Consider the following 15746-nt stretch of genomic DNA (forward strand, 5'->3'; position numbering starts at 1 on the left):
AAACAGAGACCCAGCAGGCAGTTTAATAAAGTTTTTACAATTTCTCAGCCCTCTCCAGTCCACTAATAATAGAAAACAGTCCAGTTTTAAAAAGTGCTTTTAATGAAGCAAAAAAAGAAGAATTTGCAATAATTTCTTACATTTTATGCTCTGATCATCTGATTTGATGTTGCGTCTTTTTCTGATATTGAGCACAACCTGACCTGAATATATTATAGCAGAGCAGAGGAGCTCTCAACCTAGTATGAGAGCATATAGACCTCTGTCTGTGCTGAGCTCTGGAGGGACTGTAGTGAACGCACTGGTGTGTGTCTGTGTAAGAAGGTAGGATGCTTGTTAGCAAGGAGTCCATCCCTTTACCTCACACACGGGGCTTACTCAACTGTTAAGTATGGTAGTGTTGGACTGTTTGTTAACCCCCCGTGTGCCAGAGGATGGCCTTCACTCCACCATCGATCTGCCATGGAAGCCCATCCACATTGTGTACCCCTGGACTGTAATCGATCAAATTACTACTCTCTGCTTGTAACTGTGGCTGATAGGGTGAGAGGGTGGGGGAGTGAGGGTGGGAGTGGGGCAGAGTCTTCTCATCAGCACCAATAATACATGGGCTGGATAGGGTCAGGAAACAAGGGAATTAACTGTGACCCCATTTGGAAAAAGGCCTGACTGAGGCTACTGATTTTATAGAAACAGAGGTTAGATGCAGAAGCAGTTACTGACACGCTATGTTCAGAGAGAGAGAGAGAGAATCCTCAACAACTGAGGACAAGAGATAAACAGTGATGTTGTCTTCTCATTGCGCCTTCAACAATTGAACATGTATAATCACACAAAAAGCCTCCTTTCCCAGATCCCTTATCACCTTTGCTAGGTATTTGCGGGACTTGCTCTCGTTTTGGTGGCGGCAGGCGTGGAGGTAGCAGGTAATGGCGGAGACTCCCAAATGGAGCTGGCGGTCCTTGACAAAGATGTTTTCCAGATAGTCACCCCACATGGCCCAGGCCTTCACTAGGACATCATGCATCTGTACAGCTGCTGAAAAGGCCTTGTTGGCCTCCTCTGACCTGGAACAAAGAGGGAGGTAAGGTGGAGAGCGTTAAAGAGTGTAAAGGGGGTAAAGTGGCAAGGGCAAGTGAGCGAAGGGAGACAGCTGGAGGGGAAGTAGAAGAAAATGGATTGGATGAAAGGGAAGTCAAAGGGAAGAAAAGAGAGACAAAATAAGGAGGGACGCTAAAGAGAGGGGGGGAGAGCTGCATGAATCTAAGAGATGGATTTAATATTTGTGTCAAGACTGGAGAAGGGGGATTGAAGGAGCAAAATAAAAAGAGAAAGATGGAGTGTGCAAGAAACAGATTATGATGATCATATTCTATATTATGTACTACACATCAATAAGCACCATATTTCATTTGCTGTAATCTTCAAGGCCTTTCCACTTGGCATTACAGAGTAAGCATTTAACCCAGCATGAATTAATGTCACCAAGGGTTCAGCTGCGTTGCTACACTGTAATATGAGTTTAACCCAGCACTATCATACTGTGCAGATCAATCCGTTTAATACTGGGTGACATATGAGCTTAACATCTTCCTATTTAATCGGAAATGACAGAGTCTCAGCAAGGTAAAAATCTCAGTGTATTATCTGTATACAAATACATTGACCGTGAAGAGCATTGCTACCGCTTAGAGAAATCTGCAGGCTGATAAACCTGAGGATCTTTGGGATTTTTATCCTGGCACTGCAATCTAACAGTCACACTTAAAGTATTCAATTTGGACACAGTTAAATTGCAGGCAAAGAAATAGACAGGTGAAGTCTGGCAGGAGACCCAAGTTTTGACTGCACCATTTATGCTGACAGGGAAATATATTCTGACTCATCAGCTGTTTTCACCACGCCAAGCGGTTTCTAACCACTCGCTGGCACGCAGTCTGAATAATTTTTACACACCTTTCAGCCTTTGATTAATAAATAAGATGCAAGAGGCACCTCGAGACGCACTACCTTGCAGTCAAAACAAGGAGACAGGCCTGTCAATGAAAAAGCCTTACTGAGCTACAGTTAGTAAATGTACCTCCATTTTAGGAATGCTTCCAAAACTACTCTCCCACTTACTTACTTACTTATAGTGAAATGGTCTCCCAAGCCAATCAATTAAAATGTGTTATTATAAAAGGCATTTTGGCATGTGATTAAGAAATGGGAGCTTGATTGCTATGGGAGTCAGAGCCGAAGACCCTCCAGTAATACTTAATGGGGTTGCCTCAGTCACTTTGCCAGTGCTAAAGTACATTAACAGTTTCTACTACCCGGCTCAACAGGAGCGCAGGCACCCAACAGACTGTCAAATCTCTGACACCCGTTTAATTGAATGATCCCAAAATCCTGAGCACATGTGGCTGCACATGCACACACGCGTGCATAAATAACACACACACACACACACACACACACACACACACACACACACACACACACACACAAAGACTCTCTCAACCCCTAACCCCCACTCTGCTGTTAATTCTCCCCCGGTGTAGGGGAAACTTAATGATTGCAATAAACCCTGCTGAGGTGGAGGCAAGTTCTGCTGATCCCATAGATTCCTGCAAATTGCCTCGAGTTAATTATTGAGCTGCATATACATTTAATAAGCCTTCCTCAATTTGTCTTTCACCCCTCAGGATGCCATGTCACGTCAAAGATGACGGGTGAAAAGGGGGGTGCCGAGGGGGAGGGGTGTTAAAGAGCGTGGCTGTGGGTATGCGAAGCCCAGTTAAGCATGGAAAGAGCTGTACTTGTAGACAAAAACACATTACTGACACTGTCACAAGCCGATGACACAGATGTACATTAACATCTAAGCCACGTCATGGGGGTTACCTAGTAACATAATCTCAGAGATGCGTCAGCAAAAAGTGCTTATTAAATATCACTGCCATGTCCTCATAGGAGAAAACCACTGACACAGTTTGAGGACATAATGAACAAAAGGAAAGACATTAGCAGACAGAAGGATCAGTTTAGACAAAAACAAAAAGGTAGAAAAGTAGTCAAAATCCTGCTATATTGCCGTTAAGAAGACTCCTTGTAATGCTGCCTTTGCTTGTTTAAACTGAAGCAAACAAGCCTGTATAATGCTGCCCCAGTGTCAACTTTTAGATAGCGTGCTGCTGCTCTGGAATCAGAGGCGTGATGTGTAACACAGCCGTGTCTGTGTCCTGTCCCGTCGCTCTGGCCCTCTCTTTTAAACAGAAGTTGTTCCAGCTCTGTAACTACCTCCGCTGGCAGCACAACAATGCCCCCCCTCCTTCTGTGTTTGTACCTTTTTATACAGGACAACATGGAGGAATAACGGCACAACATTCCCGCCTTGAACAGGCTGTGAAATAGGTGCTAAAGACAGAACAACTGGATCCCCAGTGGACATACTTGTTGATTTGAGCCAGGAACATGCCCTTCAGAGCGTAGAACTCAGCTGTCATCTCCTTGGTGAAGTATTTCAGGTTGGTTGACTCTATCACCTCCAAACCCTGACAGATAGAGCAGAGAACAATGGAGGTTTAACTTCAAACAAAACCGCAGTAAAGTAACTTTCATCGACACTAGAGAGGAATCGTGAAGAACATACCACAACATTTTGTTTTAGACAGGGCCATAATTACAGGTGAAAAACAAACAAAGTGCTAGGTGTTCATTAAGAAGTAAGAAAACAGGGGTTAAGGGAACTAAACTTCCATTATGGTGAGCCTCTGATTAGGTGTCCCCTATGTACTGCTGTGACAAACGATGTGTAGCAGGAGAGAGAGACAGAGAGCACCAGAGGATATGAGATAGAAGAGAGAACGAGAGAGAGAGAGAGGGGAGTGTCTACTGGCACTTTTAATGACTTGTGGTGTGCTGGACTGCTTCTATTAATCAGAGTACTCCATGGGCTTAAGAGCAAGCTCCTGAGTTACACTCTCTTATAAGTCTCCCTGCTATAACTTGTCACCTAGAGCCACCCCAAACACTTCTTGCTCTTACTACTTTTCCCACTCAAAGTATCGTTAACTATGCTTCCAGCTACTGCTAACAGAAATCCACCCAAGTACTTAAATGACCCTACATGCATCAAATGTGCTCTTCTTCAGTAGAGACCGGCTCATTTCAAATTGGAGCATTCATTACCACAGTCCAAATCTCCTGCAGCTGTGCTACATTATGGTGCAGATGTTGCATGGGCCCGATGTATTTATCATGTTTTGATCACACATAATTGGATTGTACGAGCAAAATGATTTCTGCTCTTTCTACAGTGACTTTGCCAATAAAATATTTCATGAGTTACAAGTTGAAATCAAAATTTATGCATTTGTTAATAAAGCCAAGAATTTGATTTTGAACATGACAAAAATACTACATTCATATCTGTAATACATTATCAATTATGGGGAGAGTCTTACATAACAATCCTGGGGCTCAAATAAATTGAGATTACACCAATCTAGTGCAAGTATTATTTATGATAATAAATATAAAACACACTTACAAGTTTTCAATTTCTGAAAAAAGTTTTCATCAGTAAAACATCACAGAAATGGGGCAGAATAAGCGTCATGTAAGTCTATGCTTGCATATGAATCAATATTTAGTGCATGGGTAAAATAAATAAGTGAAGCAAGAGAAGAACACAGTAACAGTCGGTCACACTCAATCTTACCTGCATGCATTCATTCTTGCCCATGACACCAGCCAGCTGCAAATAACATTTGACCTGCTGTCGGATCTTCTGGAAGCAGTCAACTATGGGCACAGTAGGGATGGTGTGGATACGACTCAGAATGTCCAGAGCCACATTCACCAAACCCTAGGGAGACAACAGCGTGATGTGATTTCACAGACACAAACGATTATGTTTAAAGAAACCTGAGACAGACAGAAGTTAAACTTTCATTACCTGTTTGCGTGCTATCTTGCCATACTGAATGATAGCAGAAGCCGAGGCATGAACTCCTAACATGGCATTGTTGTTGTTCGGATCATGCTGTGTGTTTGTCTCATACGCTGTCACTATGGCTGCAGACAGGGACAATTACAGTCATGAATATGAATTTCCTCTTTGTACAAGTGTCATAGTTTAAAAAGTAAGCTTAGAGCAGTATGAACACTGGGAATCTTCTAGCACTCTGAAAGCTCTGCTGTCATAACACAGAGGGCACCGGGGACACTGAATGTATTGAACAGTAAATGGGCCATGGCAATGAATTTCATCAGGAATATTCCATTTCACTTTAACATAAGTTTGAAGGCTGTCATGTATAAATGAAGTGCATTTCATTGGCATGGTGCTGCAGAACCAGTGCTATTATTTCAGCTCCTCACAGTGCAAGTTGGAGTTCAAGTTGCTTGAGACATCACATTTTGCAGTGGCTGCCTCTCTGAATGGTTTCAAAGTCACCGCGGGAGAGAGCTGAGCACTGAGCAAGGTAAATATGTGTGTGTTATGTCCTGCAGTAAGAGAGAGTGCTTTAACAAGCTGACATTTGGAAATGTGCAGAGACCCTGAGGTGATTCTGCACTTTGAGGCCTTTTAAAGAAGGCCCCTTTTTGATGAACCTAAGCAGCAAAATGAGAGTATGTCGGCATGAGAGTGGCACCCTGTAACACACCTACAATTTGTAAAAACTCATGCATCTGAACAGAAATATGTGTTTCAATATCACTGGTGTTAAATACAGATGGGTCTGTCAGTGTGTGTATGTGTGTGTGTCCCACCTTGGTAGTGGTGCTGGCGCCACATGAAGATGCTGCTCCAGTGGGACAAGTCATCAGAAACAATGGGCAATCGGTTCCTCCACGTTTTCACCACTGTCTTCATGTCATGGAGGCTGGTGTTGCGGCCCAGGTTAGCTGGCTGAAGTCCTGCATTAATTTGCGCTGCCTCTTGCAGCTCAATTATCTGCTGTGCCGCCTGGGGAGAAATCATAAGTAATGTCTCAGCCCTCATACAATATCACAGGTATCTTGACCACCCTCCACTCTTTGGCCCTAACTTTAAACTTTTATGGTGCATGCCAGATGGCAGATCTGGAGCCACAGCAAATGGCAAATGCATCTCATGCTTGCAATGGCTAACTTTTCTGTTTACAGCTAAAATTTTGTGTTCCACGACCTGTTCCACAGTCTACTTGAAAGCTTTGGTACAGACAGTATACCAGCTGCACTTAATCTGGTTAATATTTTGTCTACACATCTAAACAAATGTACACTCCCATCCAAATTTCCTGCTTGCTTTGCACTGCATTACACACATCGTGTCCATCTGCTGTCCATCAGTGGCTGGTCAGTTATTTCAGGTTTAAGAAATCTCACGTAAATCTTTTCTTTTCATGTCCTTTTAATGCTTTAAAACCAAACACAGGCTTGCTTGCTTTACGGTGGTTTAACATTATTTCTGACACATCTCTCTCACATTATTTCTTGTTTTCTTCAGTGTTTGGTGTACAAGCTCAATGAAGCAAAACATCCCTAAAAATATCTAAGTGAATCTGATGAAAAGAAAGGTAAAGGAGGATTATAAGAAAGAGAGTAAGATGATGAGGTGTAAACATGGTTAGAAAGTGGATATGGTCGTCTTTGGAGAACAGGCGGTGGAAAGATGGTGTGGGAGATGTGGTGACAGAGGGAAGGAACAGGAAGAAAGGTAATGTCAAGAGTGTGAAGCTGCTGTGAGAATCAAAGAAATTACTCGGATGACTGACTGAATAAGGTAAAAGCACGGACAGTAAAAAAACGTATGGGTATCGACAGATTTAAAGAAAGAAGAGAATGCTGGGGCCGCCCTCCTCTAGGTCGCTGGCTTAAGATTCAAACTGAGCAATCCCAGGGACTGAAAGCCTTCAAAACAAGATGGATCAAAGCGACCAAATGTATTTACATCTGAGGAGAGCTAGAGCTGAGGATAGTGCAGAAAATTAGCACATTAACACACAAATTCTTAACTTTTGGCACAATTTGATTTGCATTTCCTCTTTTCATTTGACTGAATTATTAGTAGCAGACACTTGGGACTGCATATATCACAAAAAAAACCAAAACACACTTTTTGGCATCAGAAAAACAGTCTAGCAAGAATTTTTAAAGCCACCAAAATAATTCTGCAGGAAAAATCGTTACGACTTCCTATATTGCTTCAATACCCCGAGTATGGCACAGAAAAAAAGACAAGAAGATGGGAAAATGTGAAAATGATAAGCGAGGGCTTCTATCTCATTCCATGAAAAGAAGCCTCATTGATTGGCCTAAAGCCGCTTTGTGAACATATAATCAATCATTCCATTATAACTACTCATCAGTCAATATTAATGCCAACCCTCATAATCGATAGCGTGGGTGATAATCCATTGATCGTCAGTTAGTGCTGACAGCTGAGATTTGATGATAACTTGATTCGAATGGTATTTGAACCCTACTGTATTTGCGGAGTCTAGGCTTCTCATTCTCCAAGGCTCATGGAGTCGTGAATGTGAGATATAGAGTTTGGAATGGAGATTTACAACAGGCCGCTTGGCTGGGTAGAGGAATAAATAGCTTGTTTTCTCTCGGCTAGGGTAAATAATTGGACTGCACATATGCGAGCGTACGTACACCAAAATACACAGACACACACGCGCACACACACACACATACACACAATAACAAAGAGCGTAGTCACCCAATTCAAATACCCATTCTGAAAAGATAAATGCAGTGAATCAGAGCCGTGCTGAAGACTTAACCCCCCTGCTCCGAAATCAAATCTCCCAAAACAAAATAAATTAGGCAATACAATATTTTTCACAATTATCTGTTAATATCAGCTGATGGCCCATTTCTAACCTTCATTCAGACCGTCCCATTCATCATGTAAATGTAATTCTGCTGCAGGTATTTAATCAAATGGTATCTGATGGCAGGGAAGTAATTACAGCCATTCTAAACTAACTCCCTTTCTTCCCTCCTCTTCTTCTCTCTCTCTCTCTTTCTTCCCATGTTCCCGCGTTCTGTTCACTCTCCACCTTTTTCAATTTCCATCGCCTTATCCCTTATTTTCTCATTCTCCTTTTTTCATCTTTGCCCCTGTCTATTGTAATCTCTTGTGGTGGAATCAAAGAGGCTTAAAGGTTTTTTGATTTTTTTAATCATCTATCTCAATTTTACAAAATGGAGTGAGAGGGGAAGATAGAGGCTGTTATCAGCGTTACTCAACAACGCAACGTCTCGGGGCTACGGATGATCTCTCGACATGCATCTCTTCAAGTGCTTATCACAATAAAAATGACTTACTGTCACTACTCTTCCCGGCTCTCTGACTGCCACGTCACTCTAAATGGAGCCTTGCAACAGGAAAACTCTCGCATGCATTTCGTATACTGACCTGAAGCAGCGGCGTGTGCACATGGGAAACGATGTGAGGCAGCCTCCTCCACTCCCGGATGGCCAGGCTGGAGGCCATCTCCACCAGCCGCTCTATGAAGTTGAGCTGCTGCTCCTCTGGGTGGCAAATGGCCAGGTAGCCACGGTGCATGTTCACCTTCCAGGCCATCTCCTTGGGACAGCTCAGCTCCACCTAGAAATTCACACAGAAAGTCAATTTCCATATCTAAACGCAAATTTATAGTAGCAAAAGACTGTGGCTACAAAAACGAACTATGCATTACTTTTTTATAATCAATATTTGTTTTTCTCCAAGTTTAATAGGCAGACAATGAGCAACATTTTTTAATGCCTTGGTATAACTACAATACAAAAAGATGGCTCAGTCACACAATGACAGTAGTCTTAATGCTTGTGTAGCACTGCTGCATATATTCTTTTTTATCAGTCTTTTGATTTTGGTGATGGCAGATGGCAGAATACAAAAACCAAAGCTTTTCTTGACTGCTCTTTCATGTTGTCAAGCAATCCTTCAGTTTTCCTGTAAAATCCATACTGATAGCACCACAGGATACAATGCTGCGCTGACAAGGCTGCCAATCACCTCAACAAATTTTATTTAAAAGGGTAATAATACAGAATATGTTTTTATTTCTTAGTTTCTCTACAGTGTCCTTGTTGACAAAACAAACAGATTGTCTGACTGTACATTTTCGCATGCAAAATGACAGTGTGTCATGGCAACAGCTGAGTTACTGACAGACAGTAGCTGCTGGTAGTGGCCAAAAAAAAAGCTTCAATTGGTGGCATATTCTCTAGATCTAGACGCTCAGTTGACGTATGTTGCCTGCTGTTCTTCTATGTGCATTTTTGTCCCTGTGATTGATGTCAAGCAGAAAAGCGTACACACTTCACAGCGATGTAAATGTGGGCCTATGACACTTTCTTTGCATAATTTAGTACTTGGACAAATACAAAACAATACAAATTCATTTTCTGAATGGATTCAGCAGGACTTTTGTACTAATGGCTAATCAACCTGATGAGTCTGACACACAGGCGGAGAAGAGGAAAAGGCCCTGCTATTGATTAAAACGCTGAGTGCATTAACACTAAACAAACAACAGCCCTGGGGAGGCTGCTATGTCAAACCTGTGGTTCGCTGTTGTGTGTTTATAAGTGAGCGAGAGAAAGACAGAATGAGAGAAGACCAAAGAGAGGACGAGTGAACAGAGCAAGAGAGTGAGAAAGCATAGTTGTGTATTTGTGTAAGCTCTTCCGATGTTGGGGAGAAAATTACAGTGATCGGTCAAAGCGCACTTATCAGGGGTGACGCTTGATGAATATCCCGGAGACAGGGCTGCCCTTATCAAGAGCCAGCTGTAATTGAAAGCAGGGATATTTGGACTTCGGCTCTGAGCTGGTGAGCTTTGGGCAGGCAGGTAACTGAAAGCCTTGCTCCTCTCCTCCACCATAAAACAAATCACCCTGCAGCAGATGCCAGGGTAATTATTCACACGCGCAGCTGTCGTAAATATTAGCTGCTAGAGCCAGAGCTGTGGAGCGAGGGATGAAGAGACGGAGGTGGAAGTAGGAGAAAAGAGGGTAGGATTAACAAAAAAGAAGATCACGTAAAAGGAAAGAGGGTGGAGAAGTGAGGGACAAAAGAAAGAGAAATGGGTACACAGACGAAGGAAGGAATGAAATGAGGAGGAGGGGATATAGCGGAGTTGGTGCTGCCATCCAGACAATTTAATTAGGTGTCACCTTAGGACAGAGCGGCTCAATGGATTGGTTCCAAGTCTCCTTGAAAGAGCAAAGCAGGAGTATTTGTTATATGTCCGGTACTATCACGCGCTCTCCACCCGGCTACACTTTGTTTTAGGAAACACGAGGCCAATAAATTAACGGACCAAACAGCTGAACTGCATTTCCACAGCTTTACGGCCAACTCTCTCATTCTCCCCCCCTAGGGGCGTGGGGTTGTGGGGGTGGGGGGGTGGGAGACTGGACGGTACCAATATCAAGTTACTATACTTCACACTGACATGAGGCCTGGGCTCAATATACAGCACTGTACCGGAAACCAGGAATAAAATGAAAAAAAAAGTAAGAGAGGAGTCTTTGGTTCACTGGGTTCAAATCTACAGGCTCCAGCGTGTCTGTGGTTGTGTTAGTGAGAACTTGTGGTGAGGGGTTATTGCACCTTTGTGAGTGTGTTTGTGTGTGCAGATATCCATACATGCATACATTTTTACAAGGTGACTGTGCACTCCTCACCTGCACTAGAGCCTCCTTCATAGCAGCCCAATTGGAAACCCTCCAAGCACACTCAAGCACAAGATAAGGGTTTGAGTGGCCTTTGGATTGGCCGTATTCTGTCAACGGTTCCCACTGGTTTAACTCCTTAGAACAGCTGGACATGAAGACGAGGGAGATGAAAAGTTAAGGCAACTTTAATTTATGCTTTAAAATGAGCTACAGCGATAAGATTTTTGTAATAAAATGTATCTTCTTTTTTTATTTGTCCAATTCACAGGGCGTCACTCGGAGCCACCTCTGTCGGAGGCTGACTAAAAAATTCACTGTTTATCATTTTGACTATTTCAAAATGCCCTCTGGGTTTTTCACATTTGCATAGGCTGCCTGGGGTTTTCTGAGTCTCAACCGTACAGTTTGTGTGTCTCATTTTAATTTTATGAATGATTTGCATCCTAGACTGTGTCAAGTTGTTAAGAAGCACTTCATTTGGATATATCACAAAAGAAATGGATTTAATGCAGATTTCCCTGCTGACAGAAGCATATTGTCCGAGTAACAGTGCCTATATGCTTCATCCGTATACAAACAAAATTATATTACAGGCCTGCAAAGAAAAAGGTGACATGGACTGGTTTATAGAGGAAAAATATACATATACAGAAATTCAGTTTGTTCATTTTATTCTTCAAATATTTTCATCCCTGGATGCCCTGCTGTATAATTCATGATGTGATGAATGAAATAAATGTTAGGTTTGTACAATCAATAGTACACAGTGTGTATATATATATATATGAAGGTATTAAAGTTAAAATCCACTGTGGTTTTGTGCTGTGGTGGCTCTCACTTGATGTGTAAGACAGACTGCCCTCAGGGACAACAGCATCTTTTCTGTTCCAGAAATCTTACCGTATCCAGTGGTCCTCCCAGAGCTGGTACTCAGGGAAGATAGCAGGGGAGACATTACTCCTCTCGTGCTCTTTTCTAGCCTTCTCCATCGCTTTCTCATAGCTTTCCTGGGCCTGAACAGACACAGTTAAAGTTTTAGTACCGTTATGTTAAATGATTATTAGTGCAACATGCCTTCATGATGAAACTTGCTGTAATATCGGTCTATACTTACTGATATTAATACAAAATATTAGAACCACATATGCATAACAATTTAACATCAACCCAAACTACAGCCTCCAAAATGATCATGAAGGTGAACAAACACCCTCATGAAGGTATTTACTAGCAGGACTTCCAGTGTATGGTGTGGATTGTATGTGGGACAATGTTGGATTGTAGATAAATGTTGTAGTGGTCCATAAAACTTTCTCTGACCTGTTCAAAGAAGCCATGCTGCTCATATGCAATGGCAGTAGCCGTCTCAGGAAACTTGCACCTCTTCTGCCACAGACCTGCCCACATATCCTCCTCTTGGAGCAGAGAGTAAAGCTCTGCTAGGGAGTCCAAAATCTCCTGTAGAGAAGTAGAACAAAATGTGGATGGCAGCAGAACAAATTGGAAAATCTGCAGTGAGGAAACTGTGAATTGATTGAGCATCTTTGTTAATGAATCTAGTTCAAACAGGAAAACAGAAAGATTTAAACATGAAGCTGTAACAGACAAAGGCAAATTTATGTCTCCAGAGCATCCAGAGTGGAAAAGAATCATGAATAAAAAGAACATTAACACTAACGTAATATAATAAACTCTTTAAACCTTAATGTTAACAACCGCCTATCAATTTATGTATGAGCTAAATGGTAGAGGTAGTGGGTTAAAGTATTGAGCTGATATTGGACTTCAGTAAAATACATGATATCAGAAATGAAAATTGCTTTAATAATTAAATGTATTCCAATGTAGCATGCTAGTTTCACATACCAAAACCTGTAACACTGCGAGAAGCTATATAATAAGATGCAGTTATCTGTTGTGGCATTATGATCAGTAGGTTAGATCAGAGGGTTAAACACATTAAGACAAATAAAAGGTGAAGTGACAGATTTATTGTAATTGCGTAAAAATGATCAATTGTCAAGATAATAGTAGAAAAATAATAGTGAATAGTATTTAATCAGCCACCAAAAACACATTACCTGCTGAGGTGGTGTGATGCTCTCCTGCTCATAAAACTCTGTGCTCTGCTTGGGTTTGCTGTGTAGGCTGAGGCCCTTTTCAAAGGCCTGCTGCTCCAGCATTAGAGTGGAGCGTAGCCAGAGGTTGTGTGTCTTGCCCAAGTACTTCAGCACACAGGGGCGGATGGGAATAGGAGGCACACACTGAGACATGGCCTCCACAAAGCAGTTCAGGGCACTGGGCTGGCAGTCCCGCTGGGCCTGGTGGCTGCCGCTGCACAGGAATGGACTCATTTCTCCTGACAAAGCCTGGAAGAGGCGCGAGAGAGAGAGAGAGAGAGAGTTCATCAACTACCCAGTTTAACTTGAGCTGCAATGCCCTGATATAGCATATTGATAAAGGCATTCTGTTGCATGTACGCCATGCAACATGATGCCTTTTTCCAGTAACTGAGAGCTGTTACAAAAAAAAAAGAAAAAGGAGGTAAGCGAAAACAGGTAAGAAGCCTGGAAATGCACGAATGACTAATTATATGCAGCCTTCTTGTGTCCTGAGATGAAGACAAACATGATCAACTACACTACAAATCCATTAACTTTCTGTAGAGATGAGCTACATGTGATTTTGAATACAGTTATAAACCGTATGAATAAATAGTGCTGTAAAAATATTAAGATTGTGATAGTGACTTTAACCACTTTTCCCAGTTCTACTCAGGTGTCTTGCTTTTCTGTTTTACTATCAATCAATCAATCAATCACCCTGTTTAGCATTTCGCCTTCATTTGAGACAATGAAAAAAAGCATAATTTTCTTGTTTGAACTGCACAGGGATACACTCTGCAATCAGAGTCTCTCACAACACACAGTTGGACAGCACAGGATTTGAGCGTGACCACAGGGTTAGAGTGCCAATAATCATGACTGACACATGAATAAATGATGTATTGGTAATGAATATAATTTTCACTGCCTGTTGACAGCATGGAATAATTAATGCTTTGATGGTCACTTTAATTAGGCTGGTGGTGGAGAAGGCCAATATGTCAAATTCCTTCCTATGAAAAATATGCTTTTCTATCATGCCCATGAAATAATCAGACCCAGAGATAAAAAAGCCTGAGCACTAATTATCACTCTATTTTCATCTTAAATTGATATGGTGTAATGGTGGCATGAAATGCAGAGCTGAGGCACCCATCAGAATAAACATGTGACATATCTGTCACAGGAAGAAAATATTATTTTGAAGCCATCTTTCTACTCACTGCATCTTTCAGATGCTTAAGAACTCAATCACTTCAAATCAAGGCCTTTCAACGCGTCTCAAAATACTCTATACGCATCTCATTCGTTAAACTCATTACAGCTTCCCTCCCTCAGCTTTCTCGTTTCCGTATTTAGCATGAATGAATCTGTCCTCATTAAGTGGAAGTACACGTTTTGAGACGGAAATGGGAAAGCCGAGCTCGGAGTTACTGTCTGCTTGTTAATGTCATTGTTAAGATAAATAAATATACACGGCATAGGTACGTGCGTAAGGGATCGTTTTCAAATAAGCATCGTGCAAGTCAAAAATACTTGGGGAGTGGAGTAGAAATAAGTGCATGTCTGTGTTTATGATTTATATTGTGAAAAAAGATTAACCAAGGGACACATTTTGGATTTGTAGCAGTGGAAAGAGCTATACAGTATACAAGCTGTGACATGCAACTGTTTTGTCAGTACCTACTGTATGCAAAACAGAATCGCACATTTCCCCACAATATGTCGACAGAGGGAACCACACTAAAACGTACTGTATATACAACTGAAATTACCACAAGCTTTCTCCTTCTCTGCTCTGGCTGCATCTACATAGAGGCCAGTAAGTTATACTCACATGCTGCTGCCTGTCAGAAAGGATCTTCCAGAGGCGAGGGAAGAGCTGAACCCAGGTCCTCTCAGCCAGCGGTGTAGAGATGTGACAAAGCTGGACCAGAGCGTTCAGAAGTGCTCCCGTCTAAACATGGACCAAAGAAAAATGACAGGCTGCTGACTTAGCAATCTCTGTCCTCAGCACTCAAGAGCACTGCTTCTTAACTGTCCCATTGGGTGGTTAATTGTATTTGACTGATGTCCCAGGTCAAAATCAGTTTTTGATTTTATAAGTAGAAGAAAATTCAGCAGGGTTCTGAAAAACTTTTGCACAGGTCTCTTGTAATGCCAATACTTACCGCTGAGTAATCAGGGGGAAAAATCAGGGGAACAATCCCTTAACATAATGGTTAGATATATCATTGCTCCCAGCCTTGTCAAAATCCAGTCAGTTTAATCAAACCCTCAGTACACTCTGAACTAAAGGACAGCGTACATGCTGGTTTGATGAGGACCAATCTTACCTTGACTTCCCGTAGTGAGTCAAGGAACTTGTCATGGCGGTTGGTAAGCATGTGCAGTTGGTTGCCTGTGTCTCTGTCAGCCTGCTCCTTAGTCTTGGGGATGGCAGTCTGGTCACCTGGTGCCAACTCTATGTCTATTTCCACATCCTTCCAGGGAAGACAAGACAGGAGAGGAAAACAATTGTCTTTTGAGAGAGCTTTGACATTTCGTCTTCACGTTGGAAACGACACTGTTTTAAAAGTCGATTGTATGACATAAAGCATCAACAGCGTTTAGGTAATTAGTGAGGGATGAGAACAGAGACTTTTACAGACAGACAAAGAAGCAGGATCACAGTGGGATAATGTGATAGTTTGTGTGGGAGATGTCTCTTGATGCATTGTGGTATTTGTGCGTCTCTTTGTGTGCCTCACCTCCTCCTTGGTCTCACTATTCTCCCTCTCACGCGGCTCCTGTTTGACATGCGTTGCCATGGCGAAGGCGGCACGGTCATGGCTGTCAGCCAGGTTGATGACGTTAGTGATAGACGGCAGCATGGATCCCTGACAGCTGGTGCCGATGATGGTGTTTCGTTCACACACTGCCAGCAGCAGCTAATACACACACACACACACACACGCACACAAATGCAAG

The 15746-nt window shown here is 42.2% G+C and overlaps 1 protein-coding gene across 2 annotated transcripts in view; it reads right to left on the minus strand.

Moving 5' to 3' along the window:
- Positions 1-15746, minus strand: part of trrap (transformation/transcription domain-associated protein) — an 81741-nt gene that overhangs the window by 20811 nt on the left and 45184 nt on the right. For both annotated transcript variants that reach the window (XM_056365940.1, XM_056365939.1), the window contains 13 exons: positions 15527-15706; positions 15113-15259; positions 14614-14733; positions 12753-13040; positions 11992-12129; positions 11572-11684; positions 10681-10816; positions 8402-8593; positions 5761-5956; positions 4943-5061; positions 4706-4852; positions 3436-3536; positions 866-1067 (listed from right to left, as the gene is read on the minus strand). In XM_056365940.1, coding sequence (XP_056221915.1) covers positions 866-1067; positions 3436-3536; positions 4706-4852; positions 4943-5061; positions 5761-5956; positions 8402-8593; positions 10681-10816; positions 11572-11684; positions 11992-12129; positions 12753-13040; positions 14614-14733; positions 15113-15259; positions 15527-15706 — 2079 coding nt within the window. The remainder of the gene's footprint in view (positions 1-865; positions 1068-3435; positions 3537-4705; positions 4853-4942; positions 5062-5760; positions 5957-8401; positions 8594-10680; positions 10817-11571; positions 11685-11991; positions 12130-12752; positions 13041-14613; positions 14734-15112; positions 15260-15526; positions 15707-15746) is intronic.

Source organism: Seriola aureovittata, chromosome 21 (assembly GCF_021018895.1).
Source record: "Seriola aureovittata isolate HTS-2021-v1 ecotype China chromosome 21, ASM2101889v1, whole genome shotgun sequence".
In the NCBI taxonomy this organism is placed as follows: domain Eukaryota; kingdom Metazoa; phylum Chordata; class Actinopteri; order Carangiformes; family Carangidae; genus Seriola; species Seriola aureovittata.